The sequence below is a fragment of the Emys orbicularis genome, chromosome 6, assembly GCF_028017835.1.
Source record: "Emys orbicularis isolate rEmyOrb1 chromosome 6, rEmyOrb1.hap1, whole genome shotgun sequence".
NCBI lineage: Eukaryota > Metazoa > Chordata > Testudines > Emydidae > Emys > Emys orbicularis.
This window is the reverse complement of record NC_088688.1, coordinates 6,301,496-6,324,933: the sequence shown is the minus strand read 5'-3', so window position 1 is coordinate 6,324,933 and position 23,438 is coordinate 6,301,496. Positions and strand designations below refer to the sequence as shown.

Below are 23,438 nucleotides of genomic sequence, written 5' to 3'. Positions count from 1 at the left end.
GGTAAATATATAAACGAGTCGATGGAGCTACTGCAAAACCAAATAGAAAAGTGGCTTAATTATATCTGCACCCTTTAAACCCGCTGCTGACAAGATTATCCTATTTGCATTAGCTAGATTTGTTTTGTGTTGGTGGGAGCGGAGAGAGCGTCAAACAGCAAACGCCTGGAATTCAAATGCTCTCAGGGCCTGAAAAGCACTGAATCCATCCAGTGTGGTGCATGGTGGCCCTGACACAAAAGAACACAAGCTCTTTTGCATATAAATAAGGCTTGAAAATGAATGAGTTCTGCAACTTAGTTGTGTAAATACCAATATAACAGCCAAATGCTTTGGCTGCCATGAAATATATCCCTGCACCACTTCTGGGCAAGCATCTGTAATACTGTATACCCTTGGGAAGACATTTCCAACTCTAGGGCCTAGTCCTCTATGGTGTTACTCCAATTTCACACTGATTATGTATCTCCGTTCATGAAAACCCTATACAGCCATTCATAGAATCATAGAAATGTAGGGCTGGAAGGGACCTCAAGAGGTCATCAAGTCCAGCCCCTTGTGCTGAGGCAAGGCCAAGTAAACCTAGACCATCCCATGAAAATATCCATTCATGAATAGCCAATTAATATTCATTTGTGACAAGCCTAGCTTTGGAAATGTCCCCACCCAGTAACACAGCACTGCGTAACAGGCACAAACCTTGCTAGGAAGAAATGTAGAGGACGACTTTCACATCCAAGCCACCACACCCAGGAGGTACTGCAGACCCAACATGCGTTATCGGTGTGGCTGCTGTTATTAGGAGAAGAATAGGAATTCTGCTTCAGGGAAGATTTTGAAATTATAACATTTTATTTTCTTTCTGATTTGAAACAACCCCTCCCATCCCACCCGCAAATTTTGAAACAGAAACCTGGAGAAAAATGGTTTTGAAAAACCGAAAGATTTCATTTTGATAAATTCTAAGCAAAATTCTACCGGGTGGGCTAATGGGGAGCTGGCTCTCCAGGCTATAGGCAGCCCGGAGAACGGTTGTATCAATTTAGATGGAATAAATTGGGCCAGAGACTCAAAGGTGTTAACATGACTCTGAAGCTGTCCAACATTAAGTAGTTTTAAACAAGATTTGGGGTTTGGTACACAAAGACCTCAGCCTGCCTAGTACTATGGCAAACACATCATTTTAACTTTTTCTTAAAGATACAGAAAAGAAGGGGAAACTGTTAATGCATTTGAAATATAAAGCATTAAGTAAGGCTTTCTTTTTAACGTCATCCCTTGTTCCCTTTCTCTTTAGCCAGAGAGAGTCTATAAAGGCAAAAACTCTTGTTTGACAGTCTGTTAGATGTTTGCAGTGTTGTTGTAGCCGTGTTGGTCCCAGGATATTAGAGAGACAAGGTGGATGAGGTAATATCTTTTATTGGACCAACTTCTGTTGGTGAAAGAGACCAGCTTTTGAGCTAAACAAGAGACCTGCTCGAAAGCTTGTCTCTTTCATCAACAGAAGTTGGTCCAATAAAAGATATCACCTCCCCCACCTTGTCTGTCTCATCTCTTAGAGGATAATACCTATCCTTTTTGGCAAAAAGAGAAAAAGTTAGTTGAGATGGGCTGGAGCTATGCTGTAACTGCCGCTGTTCAATCCCGTTTCCAAGAAGACAAAGCAAGACAAACGCACACAAAAGGGGAAAGAAGAGAACAGCAAAGATAGACAATGCACCTTCTGTCTCTGGTGTTGGCTTTCATTTGCAACCTCACTGCTGGAAAACACTGGCACCCCACATGGTCTTATCAGCCACTCAGAGTCCTGGCAAACTTGTACCAGCAGCAGGCTTAGGGCATTGCATTTAACTTCCTCTTTCTGGTCACAGGCTTACAGCAGTTGCAAAATCTACAGTCTTGACCAGCTAAGCCTGATTCTTATTAGCGAGAGGGCAAAAGGAGGCTAGGAAAGAGAAGAAATAAGGAAAACTACACATGGGAAGTGGGGATGAGAAAGTCTCACGTACCAGGTGGTGTTCGAGAATCAGCTGGAGCTGGTGGAGGTGGTGATGCCATCTGGGTCCCTCTCTCTGTCCTGGTCTGGTCAGGTCCATTTTGAGGATTAGGATGAAGAAGGATGGGGGTCCCAGGAGATGGTGGGGGTGGCAGCCAGAACATTTCCAACCAGCTCTAATTATCATCATTTATTATCTGCATTATGGTAGCCCTTAGACTTCCCAACTGAGCTCAAGGTCCCATTGTTCTAGGCGCTGTGTAGACACCTAGTCCCGACCCCACACAGGTTGCTGTCTGAATAGGCAAGACAGGCAAAGGCTGGGAGGGAAAACAGAGACGTACATCTATCCATCTACTGCCATATGTGCTCCTCCATCTAGTTTTCTATCTGTCAATGGTACTGCTAATGTGGCTACTGTAACCCACGCACCTCCTGGGTCTGGTGCTCTGGCCCCTCGAGTGGCACCAAGATCACTTAGAGAGAGTTTAATGAGTCTGCTACAGCCTGAGCTAACAGCCATGTGGCTTTTAGATCATGCAGTAGAGGCTCAAGCATTTAGCTCTAGAGATCCCAGGTTCAGTCACCCCCACCGACAACTGGGGTCTGTCAGTGTTACACTAGCATACTAGATAGCAGTGCTCCGTCTTGATCCTAGTGGCCTTGGACTTACAGGCCACACCTTGATCACCCTGCTGGACAGAATTTGCCATTTATTCCTCCCCGCCTCCCGCCCCCCCCAACCTTTCTACTGTTTGCTCTATGTGAGTTTTGCATCTCTCACATCATCTGTATAATCGCATTAAAATATTTCCAAATATAGGACCAAATCCTCCACTGGTGTAAAGTGGTTTCCTTCCACTCACTTCAGCGGCGCTACGCTGACTTACTCCAGCTTGGGATCCGACCCCACTGGGTTTATGCAAAGGAAAATTAAAGAATTGAGGGGAATAAACCTCAACAAAAAAAAAATCCTCACTGCAATTTTAAGTAAAGAAATCACATTTCCTATGCAAATAGAGGAGAGATCAGGAAAAGCGACTGAAATGCTAACTAGGCTCTGTGACATTCAGACTGATGGTGTGTGCAAAGAGTACTGCCCTGGAACCTCAGGATGTCACCTCTTGTTCCCTGGGCCCCGCATACTGCATAGAGGGAATTTCTTCAGGCCAGTGACATCTGAAGCAAAGGGGAAGAAGCAACGTGTCTGTTCTGGGCAGCGGGAAGGCACTGAAATAGCATCCACTATGATATAGCGAAAGCGGAGTGTCTGTGTAACATTTGGGTGGGCTAGAGTTCACTTTTGTTTCCCATCTCCAGTGCCTTAAAAAAAATAACCCAACTCCCATAGAAAGTCGCTGGAGACCCAGAGTTCAGTCTCTACGGATTTTCAGCAAGGATGGCACAGGGTCAGCCTCCCCACATTCAAATCCCAGAAGGAACTAAAGACATGAATTTAATTAAATAACTTTATAAAATCTTATGATAAAGAAACAAATAATCTAATTTTTACAGCATGACATGACTATTTTATAACCCACAGACATTGCCTTCACAGTTATAAACATAAATAAAGGAAACAAATTAAAATCTGAACAGTTCAGTCCCCACAGAAGTACAGTAAGAGAAATGGAGAGTTCCCAAAAGCTTAGATTTTGTCGTCTCAGTTAGAGTCTTTGATCACCAAATCTATGCAGTCTGCTGAGTCTAAAACAACATCTTCCCTCCACTTGCTTGTAAGAATCTTCAGTTGAAATTCATGCAGACTCTTCCTCTGCTGAAATCACTGCTAGCCAGCCAGCTAACTGATTAACCAATCACTCTTGCCCCGGGAAATATTTTGAAAATACCTGCCACCCGGACAAGCTGATCCCTTCCAAAAGCAAAAAGAAAATTGCTTTTCAGAAATATTTGTAATGAGCCACCTCTGGCAGGGGTGCGATAGAGGGTGTCTCTGTCAGAAGCAGGGAGCCCACCCCAACTTTCACCACACTTTGGTGGTGGAATTGTACCTAAGGTCTCCTGAGAACATGCAAGGAGCCTCTGTCAGAGTATGGCTGCTGGGTGGATGGTTATCGCTTTAGCTAGGAGATCAGCTTCCCAGAGGCAGGGTTCTCTAGTGATTACGGCACTGGATTGCAGCTCTGGGGAGATGAGTGCTGTTCCTGTCTCTGCTGCATGACCGTGGGCAAGTCGTGTCGTCTCTCTGTGCCTCAGTTTCCCCTCTCACCCTTTGTCTATTTATTTTGTAAAATCTTCGGGTCTTCTTACTATGTGTCTATGCAGTGACCAGCACCACTGGGCCCTGGTCTCAGATGAGACCTCTAAGCATTGCCTTAATAAAATACCATGATAATAAATTCAGACGTGATGACTGAGGCAGAGGGAACTAGACTCAATTACACTCTGTTAGCCCTACTTATTCCCACCTACTGCTGTGTAAGAATGTCTACACTGGTGCAAATTACATGTGGTGGATGAGTTAAAGCCTCTTACATACCATTAGAGTCAATGGCCTAATTCAGATATAATATATTTAATAAAAAAATATATGCTCTAGTTCAAAAGGAAGTAGTTTGGGGAAGTTCTCTGGCATGTGCTATACTGGAGGTCAGACGTGATAATCTAATAGTCCCTTCTGGCCTTGGAATCTATACAAAGGGAGGGGTGAATGACACATTAAGTGGGTATGCAGTATAGCAGTAGCCATGTCGGTCCCAGGATATTAGAGAGACAAGGTGGGTGAGGGAACATCTTTTATTGGACCAACTTCTGTTGATGAAAACGAGAAGTCCTTGTGGCACCTTAGAGACTAACACATTTATTTGGGCATAAGCTTTCGTGGGCTAGAACCCACTTCATCGGATGCATGAAGTGAAAAATACAGGAGCAGGTATAAATACATGAAAGGATTGGGGTTGCTTTACCAAGTGTGAGGTCTGTCTAACGAGATAAATCAATTAACAGCAGGATACCAAGGGAGGAAAAATAAACTTTTGAAGTGGTAAGAGAGTGGCCCATTACAGACAGTTGACAAGAAGGTCTGAGTAACAGTAGAGAGAAATTAGAATTGGGGAAATTAAGTTTAGGTTTTGTAATGACCCAACCACGCCCAGTCTTTATTCAGGCCTAATCTGATGGTATCCAATTTGCAAATTAATTCCAGTTCTGCAGCTTCATGTTGGAGTCTGGTTTTGAATTTTTTGTTGTTGAAGAATTGCCACTTTTAGGTCTGTTATTGAGTGACCAGAGAGGTTGAAGTGTTCTCCTACTGGTTTTTGAATGTTATGATTCCTGATGTCAGATTTGTGTCCATTTATTCTATTGCATAGAGACTGTCTGGTTTGGCCAATGTACATGGCAGAGAGTGAGACAAGCTTTCAAGCCACACAGAGCTCTTTTTCAGAGGTAAAAGATATTACTTCACCCACCTGGTCACATTAAATGGGTGTGAGTCTCGCTAAGTCTGGAAGGCGTCTGCTGGAGTAATTTACATGTTGCGGGGGGCTGCTGAAATTTAAACTCCTCCTGGACTTCCTTAGGTCCTGTCTCCATTAGCAACACTTAATCTGGTGCAAATACACTGATGCACTGATGTCAAGAAGAGATGAGAACCATGCATTTTATTCTGTTAAATTACGAGATTAAATCTTAGCAGTGTTGAATTTGTTTTACATAGGTGCCGCATAGCCACATTGGGCTCATCACTGGTACATCTATTTCTCTAATGTAGACAGCACGCAAGACTCACCCCTGAATTTAGCCATTGGTCTGTCTGCCTCTCTCAGTGCAGCCAGAACTGCACGGTGCATGGCAGGGTTGGGTGAAACTGCACCAATGAAATGCTGTCCTTGTGGGGGTAACTGTTATGATGCTACAAACTGTAGCTGTTCTTTTTTCCTTCTTGGACTAGCCATCTACTCAGCGTATTCTGAAACTGGAGAGCCTACTAGTTCAGAGGCAGGCCATGTGATAGCCATGCCCGTAGGCCAGTCATTGGATTCAATAAGATCAGAAGGCTGACATCTCCAAGACTAAAACCAAAATGACATGAGATGCTCTATGAAGGTGGGACTCAGAATTCTCCTCTGAGGCCAAACAATGGTTAGAAAAAAAATGCCTTGATAGTTTGCCAATAAATTAGGCCAGGCCTTAACATCATTGGAGCTATGCCCGTTGACACCAGCTGAGGATCTAGTTTAAAGGTTGTGCTCACTGGAGGAAAAGCCCACTCCTGGGGTTAAACAAGCTCGGGCAAACCTTTCTCATCTAATGCGCTCCCCAACATGAGCAACTGTTGCACAGTCTTACCCATGATGGTGCAAACTGTCCATTGCATTGTGAGATGATTTTGACCTTTATTCATTTTGTTATTCTTAGGCGTCCCTCTGGTGTTCGTCACCGTAGTATCCACGTTTGCTGTGTGTAGTCACCACCTGTGGAATTCATCATCCTAAAGCTGTTTTTTCCCCCTTCTGTTTACTTCCTTCCTGTAGGTGGGAGCACACCTCCTGGCATCACTGCACCAGCTGTGCCTAGCATCCCATCCCCAATTGGGGTGAATGGTTTCACAGGCCTCCCACCGCAGGCTAATGGGCAGCCCACCGCAGAAGCTGTGTTCGCTAATGGCATCCACCCTTACCCAGGTAAGCCAAACCATCCCGATTCTCAGACCCAGTTGGTTTCCGTCCTATTAAGATGGTCCAGTCCTGAGAACTTTATCTGATACATCCTCTCTCTCTGAGTGACAATATCCTGCTCCAATGTGTTTCTCTCTGCCATGGGAGCTACCTTGTAGCTGGACACTAAGGTCAGGAGATCTCACCTGGTAAGCCGGCCCCAGGCACATGTGTCCACCCTGCACATACGTGAGGCCAGGTCAAGCTGAAACCAACATGGTGCATGTGTGGTCGTTCTCCCAGGTGTACCAAAAGGGGGCTTGTTCCTGGATGATCTTGTAGGAGCTGTGCTGAGCCTAGCTCAGCTGACGGTCATCAGCTACGTCTCTTACTGCCCACACTTCCGGATCTCCTCCCTGAATTCGGTTATGGGCAGAAGAGTGACTGTGGAAGGAGGACACTATGGGAGTCTGTCTTGATGGGATGGGATGGGATTGGCATTCAGCTAGTCTGCCCTGTCCATCTCGTGTTGCAACCAGGGCCGCCGAAAGCGGGTTCGGGCCCCGGTGAAAAAATTATTTCGGGGCCCCCCAGCAAGGGCGGACCGGCTAAACAGGGCCGACGAGAGGTGGGGGAAGCCAGGGAAGCCGGGCCCCCTTCCGGACCGCCGGACCCCGGTAAGGCAATGGGGGGGAGGGGGAAATCCAGGCCCTGGGCCCCCTTCCGGACCGCCGGGTCCCGGTAATTTGTACCGGCTTCCCCCCCCAGCTCTCGTCGGTCTTGGTTGCAACCCATGTGCTGTAGCAGTGGCCTACAGGAGGCCTTTCACTTGGTGGATCAGTCCCGTTCACTGACCCACTAGCCGTATCCCTGCTCAACTCACTTAACAGCCCTGGAGACTGAAATCCTTTCTGTATCCACAGAACAGGTCCAGCTCCCCCACCACAAATATGGCTCAACCCTGCACTGGAGAGACCGCCTCTAAGGTTGAGGCATTAGACCAGTTTCCATAGGCATTCAGCATGTGGCCTGTTTGCTATGGCTGACACAAAGGGTGCCAGTTGTGAGGTGGTGTTTTATTAGGCACATCCAAGCCAAGGATGCAGCAACATCTCACGAGGCCCACCTGTGCACCTAGATTTCTCTGAGGTGCGGTTATCTCACCATAACCATCCATCCCTCTTTAAGCTGCATATTTGATGGGACGGCATTTCTTGCCATTTTATACACAATAAAAAAAATGATTTAAATAAATGTTACTAATTAACGCTAACCACCAGCTGGTGTAGGAATGTTTTACCCTGGAGTGTGTGGCGATTAATCTAGCCTGTTAGAAAGTTGAACACTGAGTCAGTACTTCAGCCAATGAGCTTGCCTCATGCGATGCAAAAAGCACTCCTTCCATTTCAGCGATTCTCTTGGACTAGGTGAGCTTATCCTTGCAGGGAACTTTACTGATGTGCTGGAGGGAGGAGAAGTCTTAGGTGATAGAAGCAGAGCTGAGCAGATAATCAGTTATTTCAGTTCGGTGGCTGAACTGAAAAATCCAAAAAATGTTTTTATTTGGGGTCAAATGAAAACGTTTGAGGCTTCATTTTGTTCCTTTTTATGGTTTTTCTATCACACACACACACACACACACACACACACACACACACACACCCTTTTTGTTGTTGTTTTTTGGCTTTCTTACATTTAGCTACATTTCAAAACAAAATGTCATTTTGAAATAGTTTGCTGAGGTGATCTATCTATCTAACTACTCAGTTTAGCTAGTCTGTGTATTTATGTAGTCCCGTCACTGTCGTGTTTGGAGCAGTGGAAACCTTTCTGTACGCACGTACATGAAATCTGTCTGCCTCCAGATCTCGTTCCCAACTCCAGTCTCAGCCCCAGGAAAGGTTCTAAAGGTCTCCAAGCTTGGTTATGGTTTTGATGTGAGACTGGGGAAAAGTTGGTGGCATCTGTCCAATTTTGTGTACGTTTGGTGGCTTATTCAAACCCTCAAACTGAAGTTCAAGGTATGTAAATCCAGGCAAACGGAATGTTTTCACAAACACCTAAGATCTGAGGCAGCGCATGCCACTCACTTTTAGTTACGATTCCTAGTAGTACTGGGTGAAATTCACCTTCGTTTAACTTCAATAATTGGACTAATGATTTGATTAGGCCTTTTGAGTTATTAATACTAAGGGGTCCAATCCTACCACCATTCTCCATGTTAGTCCAACTGGACTAACAAGGAAGGTTTTCAGGATCAGGCCCTTGTGATCAACCCTGGCAGAACTGCTTCATGGAGGGTTTTTATTAATATTGTTTTATTCCCTGATAAGAATTCCTTTCAAATCAGAATCTTTACTGCTTGCCTAGCCCAGGCCTCTGGCTACTTAGAGAAATAGATTTCTAATTTATTTTACCTGGGAAAACCCAGGGCTTACATTAAGGGAAAATAGTTTTCTGGAACTCAACCAAGTTTCACAAAATCCGAAGCTTAAAGCTAGATCTGGTCAGGAATTTTTCGACAAAACGTTTTGCGTCAGAAAATGCCCATTTATCAAAACTGAAATGTTTCACAGAAACATATCAGTGTCCATGAAACTTTCATTGGGATGTATTTCTCAGCTCCAGGATGGAATTTCTGGTCAAATCAGGGGACAGTGAGCGAGAGAGAGTTATTTTTTGTTTGTTTCTTTCTTTTTTACTAAAATATTTCAAAAGGTCTCAGTTTCATTCCAATGGGGGAAAGAAATCACATTCCAAAACCTGCACATTTTTCACGAAACTGACTTCTTGTTTTCCCACCAGCCCTATTTAAAAGATGAAAATATTTTCGGCTGGAGATATTGCAGAAACCAAAATCGTTCCCAGGCTGGCCAAACGCAGCTAGTGAGGAGCGACATGCAAACAATACGATTTGGAAAAACTTTGAACACTATCTGTGCTCTGTGGACCTCTTTTCTATGGAAATTGCAGCATATTACCAATCAGCCTTTGCCTAACTCTGCTCTCATTGAAGTTAATCAGACGTTTCTCCAGAGATCTCAATGGGTCAAATCCTAGCCTACTGTTTCAGTGCTTCTTGTCCCAGCTTGAGATGGGCCCAGAGAACAAGCCTGGATCCAAGCATTCCCAAAATAGGATTGATTTATTTTATTGTGTGTATTGATTCCAACTTCCTCTCTGTACCTGTCTCAAGCTCTGTGCAAATTCCAAAACTTTAGTCATTGCCACAAGGTATTATTGAGGCCAAGAGCTTAGCAGGACTCAAAAGAGGATTAGACACTTATATGGATAATGAGAACATCTACGGTTATATTAGACTGGATAAAAACGTATGAAGGACACAAACCCTCATGCTAGAAACCAACTGCCTAGATTAGGAAGAAACTTTCAGTGTTCAGCGGCTTATTCTATCATTGTCCATTAAGAGATAACTTGCACCCTCCTCTGAAATATCTGATATTGGCACTGTGGTTCTATGCCCCAAACAACATCTCCCCACCCAGCTTTCACCAGCCTCTGGTTTACAGTATAAGTCTGGCACAAAAATGTTCAGGAACATTTATTATTATTTATTTATTTAGCAGCACAGCATATATAGCACTTTGTGACCCAATTCAGCTCTCAGTTACTCTTCTGTAAACGCTGAACAATTCCATTGTGGGTTTATACCATTGTAACATCTGGCAGAATTTGACCCACTGCCTTCCTTGCATGAAAATAGCAAAACAGAGAACAACCGCTATCTTTAGACACATATGGTCCGGAGTGTCAGAATCAATGTAAATTCCAAATCATGAAGCCTATCTATCTATCTATCTATCCCCAGACACTCCCTCTATTTATCTATCCCCATACCCCCCATCTATCTATCTATCTATCTATCTATCTATCTATCTATCTATCTATCTATCTATCTATCTATCTATCCCCATACCCCCCTCTATCTATCTATATATCCCCAGACACCCCCTTTATCTAACTATCTATCTATCTATCCCCAGACTCCCCCTCTATCTATCCCCAGACCCTCCCTCTAGCTATCTATCCCCAGACACTCCCTCTATCTATCTATCTATCTATCTATCCCCAGACACTCCCTCTATCTATCTATCCCCATACCCCCCATCTATCTATCTATCCCCATACCCCCCTCTATCTATCTATCTATCTATCCCCAGACACCCCCTCTATCTATCTATCTATCTATCTATCCCCATACACACCATCTATCTAGCTATCTAGCTATCCCCATACACACTATCTATCTATCCATCCCCAGACACTCCCTCTTTCTATCTATCTATCCCCAGACACCCCCTCTATCTATCTATCTATCCATCCCCATACACACTATCTATCTATCTATCCATCCCCAGACACCACCTCTTTCTATCTATCCCCAGATACCCCCTCTATCTATCTATCTATCTATCTATCTATCTATCTATCTATCTATCTATCTATCTATCCGCAGACACCCCCTCTGTCTGTCACACCTAAACTAGGGGGGAGGGATAGTTCAGTGGTTTGAGCATTGGCCTGCTAAACTCAGGGTTATGAGTTCAATCCTTGAGGGAGTCCTTTAGGGATTTGGGGCAAAAATCTGTCTGGGGATTGGTCCTGCTTTGAGCAGGGGGTTGGACTAGATGACCTCCTGAGGTCCCTTCCGACCCTGATCTTCTATGATTCCACCAAAAAACCACAATCTTTGAAACACAAAGGCATCAGGTAATTGCCTTCCCTTTCTTTTTCGTTGGATTTTTTAATCTGTTCGTTTTTATTAAATAAAAACTTCAAAACAAAACCGAAAGAGTGCCGTCACAGTAGGTGCAGCACACACATCTGAAAAGAAAACCTCTTTCTTTTTCTCTCTCCTGCCTGGCTCCTTTTTCCCATTCTCTCCCCCCGGCAGGCGGAGGACAGGAACCCAATATCATTCAAGTTCAGGTCGAACTTTTGAACCCACCGTGTTTGAGAGGGTTTTGAAATTAGGCAACATGAGTGCACCTATCACTGCTTGTCAAGGGTGTGTGCTCAGCCTCCGTGCCTACAGCTGCTCTGCATTGTGCTGTTGTGACCTACCAACAGTTCCCATGCAATACCACTGCAGATCTGTCAGCTGCAGGCAAGCTTGCCCTGCTTTCACCCCCGCCAAGTCTGGCCAGAATTCACTGTTCTGAGGTTCTCTCACAGTTAGGGATTCTGTCCGGGGAACAAATATTTTCCTTCCCCTTACGCTCATCTCAGGCCATTTGGGGGATTGCGCTAGTTTATCTGCCGGCCCTTTGGCCTTTCGGCGTCTCAGTTCAGAGCGCCATTGAACACGGCAGTGTGTCATAACATATAGCAGGAGCACAAGCCTAATCCTTTGTGCCACGAGATTGTGAGCAATGTCACAGCAACCACAGCGTGCTCACCGGCTCCGGGTTAACAGTGGTGACAGGGACTGCAGTCGGCCGGCAAGGCCTTGTACCAGCTGAGATGAGAGCTGAGGGCTCAGGGCCTCATTTACAGGCGCGTAAGAAATGTAATAAGAAAGATACTGACCACTTTATGGGCTAGCTTCTGTTCTCTGTTGCACCACTAACAGCCTGTGACCCTAGTGGAATTACTCTGGATTTATACCACGTAATGGACAGCAGAAGTTGGCCTCGAGTAGTGACCATTAATCCCTTTCCTCTGTTACTAATAACTCTGCTGTATAGCCCGAGCCACAGTGTCATTTTTAGCCTTGTAGCGCAAGCCCCGCCTATCCAAATCTGTCGACCCACGGTCAGAGGCTCCTGCCGCGGGCTGTGTAGACAGACTCTGTAGGGCTGAGACTGCCATTTGCTCTCTGTTTGTACAGCACCTATCACAACAGGGACTCAAACTGGCTAGCCTCTGGGAGCTACCACAATATACGTATATTTTAAATAAATAATAATATATCAGGAGACTTGGGCTCTATCCCTGGCTTTGCTATTGACCTGCTGTGTGACCTTGGGCACGTCACTTCAACTGTCCATGCCTCTGTTTCCCCTGTGTCGGTTTAGTGTGGAAGCTCTTTGGGGCTCACGGTATGTTTGAAAACCACCTTGCACAGCGGGGCCCTGATCTCAGTTGGGGCACGCAGGCTTTGCCATAAGTCAAACGGCGAGTAAAGATAAGAATTCCCAGAGGCAAGTTATATTAATTTAGAGCAGGTGGGGGCCTCTTACCCCTTCGTTTTTCTACTCTGAACATACATGAACATCCTCTGAACTTGCCATGTGGATAGGGACAGGGATTCTCAGCCCTGCAAGAGAGAAGCCAAAAGAACAGGTCCCCTGGGTCTCGTGAGGAGTTTCGTAGTGTGGTGGGCATGGAGGATGGGATAGCATGCCTTTGACAGCATGGCAGCCTGCCCCTGTAAGGCGAAACGAGACTAGAGAGCACAGGATCGGTCGCTGTTTTCTGCCGGATCAGCACATTCTTTCTGTTATTGCAGTTATTGTTGTGTCTGAATACCTAATTAATTACAACAGTAAACGCTGGCTTCTTTAATCACAGCATCAGCTGTCCTAATCAATCTTAATAATATGGAATCCGTACTATGGCACCCATGAATTTTAATCTACATAAATTTCTTAAGACCTCTCGCAAGCTTGTTGTACGAAATGATATAATTATGGATATAGATTAGGGCTGTAGAGAGTGATTTAAATTGGATTTAAGGAGAAGGTGACTAGAGTCCTCCCACTCGTTTATTTATTTATTTATTTTGATCCTGACCTTGCAGAGGGTTTTCTTTTTGTGATCATTTTATTTCCTTCTCAACTGAAAAGCAGGTAACAGTGTGGCCTGCTTTTCTGACCCTACCCGCATGCTTCACCATACTCAACCCCAAATACACACTTTCAGTATCCACCCCTCTAGAACCCTATGAGAGGTGACACTGTCTTAGCTCCGCTCGCTGAGTTATTTGACAAGTTTCTACAAGGCTGTATAAAAGGTCCCAAAGCCGCCGACTGAGGTGATAGCACCTCATAATATAGATAAGGAATAATAGTGCAAAGCACAGAAAAACAGATTGAATGAAATGAATTCCTGGTGCTTGGCTGTTGTTGACCATTTTGAGGCAGAGAATGGCGAGATCAGAGAAAGTTGCCCTAGATCCATGGAAGTGAAATCACTGGCTCTATTAGGGCAACCTGAGGGGATTTTTTTTTTTTTTTTTTTGAGAAATAGTAAATTCATTGAAAAATGAATTTTTCGGGGCAGAAAAACTATTATGATTAGGGGTCTGGAGCACATGACTTATGAGGAGAGGCTGAGGGAACTGGGATTGTTTAGTCTCCAGAAGAGAAGAATGAGGGGGGATTTGATAGCAGCCTTCAACTACCTGAAGGGGGGTTCCAAAGAGGATGGAACTCGGCTGTTCTCAATGGTGGCAGATGACAGAACAAGGAGCAATGGTCTCAAGTTGCAGTGGGGGAGGTCTAGGTTGGATATTAGGAAACACTATTTCACTAGGAGGGTGGTGAAGCACTGGAATGCGTTACCTAGGGAGGTGGTGGAGTCTCCTTCCTTGGAGGTTTTTAAGGCCCGGCTTGACAAAGCCCTGGCTGGGATGATTTAGTTGAGAATTGGTCCTGCTTTGAGCAGGGGGTTGGACTAGATGACCTCCTGAGGTCCCTTCCAACCCTGATATTCTATGATTCTATGATTCTATTCATCAGTTCGGGTCGAATTCAGCAAATAGTTTCAGACAAAAACAGAACCGGATTTTTTTTTAAGTCAAAATGATTCATTTTAGCCCTATTGAAATGAAACATTTTGACTTTTTGTTTGGCAACAGCATTTCATATAGATAGGTAGCTAATTTATAACAATCCCCCCAAAAAGTGTGGAAAAAAACCCCAAAAATCCCAAAATGAAACAAAGGGGAGGGGGGATCGTTTGGGGTGAAACAAAAAGTTTCATTCCACTCAAAACCTTTTTTATTTTTTTTTCATTTTGGGGCAGGGGAGGACCTCAGTTTCATTTTGAACTAAACCAAATTTTTTTTCAGATCGTTCAATTCAGTCCCTGAACTGAAAAATCCGTTCTTTGCTGAGTTCTGCTCCGCACCTCACAGGAGCAAAGACCTCGCTTAAATCAAACTGAATGGATTTCAGCAATAACATTTGCTTGGCAGCCTGTATGCTGCATGTGTTTAAACCTGAGCTGGGACAGTGAAACTACAATAATCTGGAGACTTTGGACCTCAGGGCCCAATCCAAATCCCACTGAAGAAAATGGAGAGACTCCTATTAACTTCAAAGGGAGCTGGATCAGCCCCTAATCTTCATCATCTCATCTACACCAGTGTAACTCTATTGACTTCAGTTCAGCTCCTGCTGATTTACCCTGATATATAAGAGAGCAGAATCCAGCCCTTTTTGTATGTAGTCAGTTTCACCTTTTGGTCACCGAGACACTGACTAACTTGCAGCTGTTGTGTTTGAGTTACTGATGTCCCGGGAGGAATGGGATATTTATTACATCTTTTTCAAAGCACCATTTTCACTGAATTTCTTTTTAAGAAAACGTTTTAGATTCTGTAATCATCATCCCCGTATGTTCCTAGGGAAGCTAAATATTGGGCCTAAAAGCAGCTGGGTGTCCCTTTAAGCAGATAAACGTTACACTGGTATGAAAGCTTCCTGGCCTTTATTTTAAAGTGCTGGGATTTCATGCTGACTTTGGGAAGTCATCCTTGGGTTTTTTTGGCATTGGGCAGAGGATTCAGAAAGTGACATTAATGGATCTACTTCTTTGAAGGACTTGGGAGTCGTTTCTTGACTTCTGCCTAATGAATAAGTGCTGCCTTCGTTAAATTTATATTTATGGGCGTAAAGTAGGTCATTGGCTTGCTTTATGTCTCCAGGTTTATGGAAGGTTATCTGCTGTGGTCACCTTGTGTCATCTTGGCCAGGGTCATCTTGCAAAGAGATGATTGTATCTGAGCAGGACTTTTCCCGTAGAGATATGGAAATGATCAAATTAATATCGAGGCAATCTTCTTCCCTCAGTCTCCTGTCCAGGGATAAGGCTCTTGCCCTGAGCTGCCAGCCAAAGTTACTACTAACATCTGTTTGCAAAGTGCACCTTTCTCTTGCATTGACTGGGCCGGATCCTCAGACACTGTACATCAGCGTAGCTCTAGAAGCTTCAGCCGAGCTAAAGCGACCTCCGCCAGCAATCTGGCCTTTTGAGATCAGCTGTAAACAGTAGCCTCTCTCCTGTTCTGACACCATCTTCCAGATCCTCAGCGTGTAAGTGACACCACCTTAGTCTTCCTGGCACAGCGGCAGAATGGGTGTAAGAGCTATGCGAGTCTGACAGCAAGGGAATTTGTTTGCAAGGGTGTCTAACTTACACTTCTGGCTGCAACATCTCTGAATTTGGCCTCTCATTTTCCAGTGCTGTCGGTCCAACGCCTGGCACCATGCTCACTTCAGCTTAAGTTTGGTTTTAAAGGAGACGATAGTGCTACAGAAAAGAGAAGTGGGTCTATGCAGAAAGGGAAGGGGAAACGCCACGAATTAACAGCGCTCTTCCATTACCACAGCTGAGCCCTGCCAGTACGAAAGGATGCTGGATGCCCTGGGACTAGCCCCTGTAAAATGTGGATCGTGTGTTAATGGGCATGTATGTGGAGAGTGATAAAACATATCCCTGCACACCCTTCTAGGTTAGGACACCGAGAATTAATTCAGACACCCCCTTCACTTTGAATTCTAACTAGAGATATGAACCCAGCCAAAACCCAGGATCCAAACACAACCAAACTCTGGGAAAGTTTGGATCTGGATCTCAACTGTGTAGCTCGGGCCCATCTTAAATCCTAACTCCTGTTTCATTTCACTTATAGGTGAATTGAGATCCAAGCTGGCTGCAGCACACATTAACATGGCATGGCTCTGTCTCCCTCTAGTGCCTAGACTGTGCTGAGAGCTTTATGAATCTGCTACAGCTTTTGAGCTAAGGAAGCCAGGTCCTTTAGCTCAAGCAGTAGAAGCTTTCAGATCCACCAGGCAGAGGTTCAACCCCACAGATTAGGATTCAGCCAGGGGAATCATTACACTACCAATCTTCAGCCTTCATCGTCTTTTCCCAGGGGTCTGGGCAAGGAATGAAGTACAGAATGAAGCTGGTTTTATGGTTCCCAGAGCCCCAAGCTGCTGGAGTGTTGCCTCCCTGCAGGTCTCTTTGCTAGTGTGGAGATACAGGGCATCGGCTCTCACCGTGACACCACTCCCTGCCTGGCAGGTCTGTACAGAATGGCTGGGGCTGAGTTTATGCCCAGGTGCCAGCAGTAAGGCGAAAGCATTAGAATCCTGTATCTTCCTTACCTGTCAGTAACATTCCAGGGCCTACTGAAATCAATAGGGAAACTTTCCATGGGCCAGGGGGAATTCTCTACATGATCCGTGGAGAGATCAGCATCAAGTGAGAAACCCACAGCTTCACGGTTAGATAACGCCCATGTGACAAGTCTCCTAAAGGCGGAGGGAAATTACAAGCTCTAAAAGCTTTGCGTGGGAGGGCCCAGAGCTGCATTTAGGGGCCTGTTTTTCCAAACCCTTTAAATAAAACATGTTGCCGTTTTTTAATATTTAATCTTAAAAGGTTAAAAGTAATTTAAAATTAAGTTTCCTAAGCGGATTGCCTTGGCCCTGATTATGAGAATGTGGCTTATAAGCTAGGTGGGCTTCCCACGGATGCTGGAGACAGACCAAGGGACCTAGGAGTCCGGAAGCCTGCTTCTGTTCCTAGCTCTGCCACTGAGCGGTTGTGTGGTAGTGGACAAAGTCTGATTGTCAGAGATGAGGATGAGATTCCGTAAGGCTGCCAGAGTTTGTCATCTCTGCAAGAGCCGGCCATCATGAGCCTCTCTGTGCCTTAGTACGTTTATAAAAGGAGGCTCCAGATTAGAGTAGGGCAGAGAAAGATAATTCCATAGAGCTGAGGATTTAGGTAGCTCGAAATCTGGTTTTGTTCCGATTAGGAACGAAAACTACAAATTTCAAAGTTCTCCGTGAAAGGGGATGGAGACGTAGGGTCCCTGGCCAGCTGCCCTGGACCCACAGACCCTGGAAGCTCTGGGGTCCCCAACCCAGGGAAGCCCGCATAAGCGGAAACCTATGCCCCCCCAGCAGCCTGCTGGGCAAGACAGCAGGTTGTATCAGAGCTTTGCCTGGTGTCTGAAGGAATGTTGTCAGAACTGAACCATCTCTGCAAAGTGTTTCTATTTTGATTCATTAGCAAATTCCGTCAAAAAAATGTTTCCAGCTAACTGTACTCCAAATATTTATCCAGCACACAGAAGGGGAGAGGTTGTTGTAATTGGCACCTTGAGATCTTCTGGTGGTCACAAAGCTTTGTTATTACTGGGAGGTTTCACCTAGCACTCAAGGCATGGACTAAATTATATTTGGAAGGGGAGATGAATGTTGTGATAACACAGTACTTACCCATTTTACGTATAGATAAACTCAGGCATGTATAAATTAAGGGTACTTCCACACTGCATCGTTAGCCTGGGTGATCGAAACCTGCAGCTGAGCACTCAGGTTAACTTAGCCCAGGTGTGAGCGTCCCCACAGCTAAGCATAGCCCCACAACTGTGTCCTCTGTACTCGCCCGGGGCATACCTGGGGGCATAGCCCTTGGTTCTTTATGCTGAAATACTCTAGGATTTTCCCAGGCAATTCTGACAATTACAGGAGAACTTGTCTGTTCCCTCAGGGGGAATTGTGGGAAGGCAGTGGAGGGCCATCAGGACTCGCATGATCTTGCCTGTGTCCTCACTGCAAAATGGGATGGTTCCAGCCCAAGCTAAAGCACAGCTCAGGCTTTAACCCTACCTTCAGCCGTGTAGTTGAGCGTGGGTTCAAAGCACAAACTAGCATGTTCTTGAAGGTTGTGTGTGGATGGTAGGAGGGTTGAGCAAAAACATGTGCAGAAGCATAGTCTAAGACTACAGTGCACTGTATGCACTTACTGCGATGTAAGCCCCAGATTTGAACTTAGCCTCAAGCCTAACTCCCATTCTGTCTACACATAAATCGTGCTAACCTGGGGCTTGGACTCAGGGTCCCAAGGACCCCATGGGCCTGAGCCTGAGTCAAGCTGGGATCCAGGGTTCCAGCCCTATTGCTTTGCAGTGTAGACACAGCCCCATTGGACTCGTGCTCTGGGAGTCCACCAAAAGAATCCCACGAGCCGACTTTCTTTGTCCCCTGGACAGTCAAGTTTGGTGGACAGTCAAGAAGTTTTCCTACACTGCACCATGAACAAAGGGCTAAAGGGGCCACATTTTGGGAGGGCACGAGGAAGTCTGCTATATGGATGGTTGGAGTTGGGCCCCCATAATGCAGTGTAGACACTGGAGCCCGCAGTTGGGACCCAGGGTTCAGCAATTCCTAAGATGGGGTTATAAATTAGTGTAGATGCTCAAGCCCTAGGTTATCAAACCTGGGTCTGCTAACTCAAGCTCTACTAACCCTGGCGTTACATCTCAGTGTAGACCCATCCTAGAGACTTGTCCTCAGCCAGTCTGTGGCAAAGCTGGTTCCCGTAAATCTTGACACCAGTCCCTGCTCTAAGCCTTTACCCACATGACCCATTCTTGCAGCCCAACCAGTCAAAGAGATCCTTCAAACTCACTCTGAGAGCTGGCCAGAGTCGGTTTCTACCCTCTGAGATATGTGCAACTTGCCTCTGCCCTTGTCCCAAGCCCTGGTGAGGCGAGTCAACTAGGAAGACCTCCATTATGGTTAATATTGTCCTTCGACACTTCGGCTCAAATCAGATGGGAAGGGCGACACACGGGGTAGCTACAGCACTCTCCCAAAATCAGTGGGCCGATAAGAGCCGGCCCGTACTCCTCCCTATCACACATTCAGTGTCTCTCCTTAGCCTTAGCAAGGGCAACCAGACTTTCTTGCGAGACCTCCACGTCGTCTGCACCATCTGAGCCCTTGCCTGCAGCCACACCTCCATTCTCAGAGAAAGGAGACAGGGGAGGGGGGAAGTAGCTGCTCCCTAAGGGATTGTCTTAAAAGTACAAAGCCTGGAGGGGCCACATAAATGTAAAACTGTGCAGCACCAATAAATACAAATTAAACTCATAACAAGAAGTGAAATATTAGGGCCAAGGTGACATTTGGACTGGAGGTTCAGTCAAGCTTTGCTTTAAATATTTTATGGCTGCAGATAAAGAAAGAGCTTATCCAACATTTTTTTTTCATCAACCAGAGGGGAAAGGGAGAAAAAAAAAACTACCAGCTCTGGCTGTACTTGAACTAAACTTTAAAGTTTCACAAAAACAAACACTTTTAGGAGAGCATGAGGGAGGTTTGTGTAGAAAGAAAATGCCCTTTGAAGCCAGGAAGGGGACTAAGTGGCTTACCCAGAGATTGGCGGCTTCCTCTCCTAAAGCTGTTAGCCAGCCTTGCTATGCCCTTTGAAACAGCCGCCGTATTCTGCCACAGAGGTGGCTGCATTTCCGCAGCGGGTTAAGCAAAATTTTGTAAAGGGCGCTGGGAGGCTTCAGAGAGCAAATGAGCTTTTGTTTCTCTCTGCTCCCCATCTGTCTGTCCGTGTCCAGCAGTTGTCTCTTGTTCTATGCTAAGATTATAAGCTTGTGGGGGCAGGGACTTTTTGTGCTGTGTTTGTACAGCGCCTGGCACAGTGAGGTCCTGAGGTGCTAAGTAACACAAATAAATAGTAGCAATAATAAGTTGGATAAATGGTATAGTTAGAGAAACTCCAGGATCTAAATTTGTCTCCCAAATTTGGGATTGGTTCAGGGCTATCTCTAGTGCTGATTATTAGAAGGAAAATAATGACGTGTCCTCCAAATCCAGGCTCTTCCTTTCATTTCACACCTTCCGTCTCCCACGTACAGCTCCTCACCCTGACACGTGCATTGTTTGTAAGAAAAAGTAGAGACTCATCAAGTCCTTGGTTCTTGCCTCAGTGCTCTACACCCCCGGGCGTCTGTCTTGTGACCGTTATGGTTGAGTAACATTAAAGCTAGAGGCCACAAATTAAGGAGAGGCCTGGTTGTGAAAGGATTCTCTTCCTTTCTTTGTTTTTTCTTTTATTATTGTACCTCTCTCCACTTCCGGGAGAGGAATGAGAGGCGTTCCAGAGGGGAATGTAGAAAGGTTTGTCTCTTGAGGATCAGGGAATGGGGCTGAGCCTAAGAACAATTGATGTGTGCAGCATTGCTGCGAACGAGATAAATCGCGTATACCTGCGTGTGCCTGGAGTCACGTTTTGCCAGGTAGCGCAAGGTAGAAGTCCCACAATCCCACAAGATGGGTTCTCATGGTAGGAATGGGAAGTAGCAGAACTCTCCAGAGAAACGTCTCTGATGAAAAGTCCATCCCACTTTCAGGACCAAAAGCTATTTTGGACTATTTCATTTCAGACCCCCATCCCCTCCCCTCCCTCCACGAAGGTCTGACAAAACCCTTCTTCTTTCATGGGTAGGTAAAACAAACGTGGTGTAATTTGTTGTGTGGGATGCACGTGCCGCAGCTGTTCTGTGGGTTTCTCTCTCCAGGTTGATCCGTCCCGCACGCAAAACACTTGAGCAGAGAGAAAGCCAGTGTGAACGTGATATTTTAATGCCTTTATTCCCTCTCTCTCTTCTGTCTCCACAGCACAGAGCCCGACTGCAGCAGACCCCTTGCAACAAGCCTACGCTGGAGTGCAGCAGTACGCAGGTCGTTAGTATTAACACTTTCTCCCAATAAACCTTTCACGTCCCCAAAGCCTTTAACCTCTGAACGTGCCTGAGGGGGTTGGGTGAAGGGAGCCATTCCCAGGGGCAGCAACAGGAACAGGGCAGAGGGGTCTGAGATTGCATTCCTCCCAAAACAAAACATACGGGCCTAGCTTTGCTTCTACGGCCCAATCCAGCTCCCCTCGAAAGGCCAGGAAAGACTTCTGTTGACTTCAGTGGGAGACAGATCAGGCCCTTAAATTAGTGTGGTGGAATCATTGCAGATTGACACCGCTGTTAGCAAGAGGAAAATCAGGCCCGTAAGCCCCTCCGCTTCCCGCTTTCTGTGGTCACTATGCAAATGTCTCCCTTGTGTCACGGCCGGAGGAGGATGCCAATGGTAGAGCCCCACACAACCTTTCCCCGGCTGAGAAATTGGTTTACATTTCCCAGCAGCTTCCCAACAAGGCCAGCCTCTGCTCCCCGTCACACCAGAGTCACTCCTTTGAAACTGATGGACTGACACCAGCCGGGATGACTGGGCGCAGAGCGTGTTCAACATCCCCTTATGAGGTGACCCAAGCTAACACCATGAGGAAGCCGCAACCCCAAAGTCATTATTTCCTGTGGTAACTAGGGCGGCCGCGGGCTCCCGCTGAGGAATGGCTATTATCTCATGTCAGGGCTGTATCTGGGAACTTAATTTAATTCTCCATGTAAAGCTTCATTTGCTGGTGTTTTAGTTATTGTCATTTATTGCTCGTGAAGTTTGATGGATGGGCGGCAGCTCAACCCTTTGAGCTGTTAATTAACCCCTCTGCACACACGTATACCCTTTCCCCCTCTCTCTGGGACTCAGGCAGCCCTCACGCTGTGTTTCTGAGAGTCAGGCATGTAATCTGCCGACTGTAGTACCAAATGGCTCCCCTTGCCCTCTCGGGGGAGGGGGAGTGTCTGCGTGTGTGTGTGAGTCAATGCATGAGTCTCTCTCTTTGTAGCAAGGGGGTTTTAGTGGCCCCATCCTGCCACCTTTATGCCCTTAGAATGCCAAGGGGAGTTTTGGGAATGCAGCGTCAGCCAGTCCTTGAGGCTTAGTCAGACGGGGGCCCCATCACCATGGCAGCGCAATGTGCGAAAGGACAAAATAAGGCCCCAAAAGCCTGAGCGGTGGTTGTGCTGTGTGAGAAGGTCAGTCTGGGCTCCCAGCAGGAGGGACCTCTTTGTGTCCGAACCTTTCCCTGGCTGAGCTGCTCTCGTCTGCTTAGGCGATAAACCCCATCCTGCAATCACCTTCCCTGTGTTAGGAAGCCCACAGCCCCAGATACTCACCCCAGACCCTCCCCACAAGTGTCTGAACCAACCCCTTCCCTTTCAGTGGCTGGAGTCTACTGATCAGATGGTAGGAAGAGCTTGAAGTGATGAGATAACATGGCAGACAATATAGGGCACATTCTTCAAAGTCCCATAGCCAGTCTGCCTCCCCACTGCTAGGAATCCAGCAAATCCATGCGATAGCTTCAGGCTCCTTTTCCAAGCTACTCCTCGTGGGCCAGCTCGTCCTCGACCCATCCATTCTCTCTCGAGTGCAAAGGAACAGTAGAGGAGGGCATGCCTGTTGTGTGGGCAAACGGGATTTGCATCCCCCCATCCTGGACCGGAAACTCAAAGCAAAATGTAGGGAGAGCAAAGCAGAACTTTGTGGCGGGAGATGTCAGCCACCAGAACCAGCTGTAGTGGGAGATGGGTCATATCAGGAGGGCAGAGCCAGGCAGAGAGAAGATGGGGCTGACTCCTGTTAAGAATCCCAACCTGGCTCCACCTCCTGATGGCTAGAAGCTGTCCCTCCTCCCCAGCCTAGCGTTCTCCAGCTGGTCCCCTGCCATCCAACCCTAGAAAATCCTCTGCTACATGGCGCTATCTACCTGAAATTCACTTCCTGTCGCTTAAAACGGTGTTTTGGTTAATATCATTAACAACTGATTCCTTCAGGCTTTAACAATGAAATGGGATCCATCCTTGATGCTTCTTAATATACATCCCCCTCTGCAGTGCCCCAGTGTGGGGCAATTTCTTCCTT

At 46.1% G+C, this 23,438-nt stretch overlaps 1 protein-coding gene across 40 annotated transcripts in view; it reads left to right on the top strand.

The window, feature by feature from the left end:
• The window catches only part of CELF4 (CUGBP Elav-like family member 4), an 846,252-nt gene that overhangs the window by 773,311 nt on the left and 49,503 nt on the right, over positions 1-23,438 (top strand). For 14 of the 40 annotated variants that reach the window (XM_065406462.1, XM_065406447.1, XM_065406431.1 and 11 more), the window contains 2 exons: positions 6,493-6,642; positions 21,300-21,365. In XM_065406462.1, the coding sequence (XP_065262534.1) occupies positions 6,493-6,642; positions 21,300-21,365 (216 nt within the window). Of the gene's footprint in view, positions 1-6,492; positions 6,643-21,299; positions 21,366-22,104; positions 22,110-23,229; positions 23,233-23,438 lie in introns of all 40 variants that reach the window. The other 26 variants (XM_065406471.1, XM_065406452.1, XM_065406469.1 and 23 more) reach the window with 4 other exon arrangements.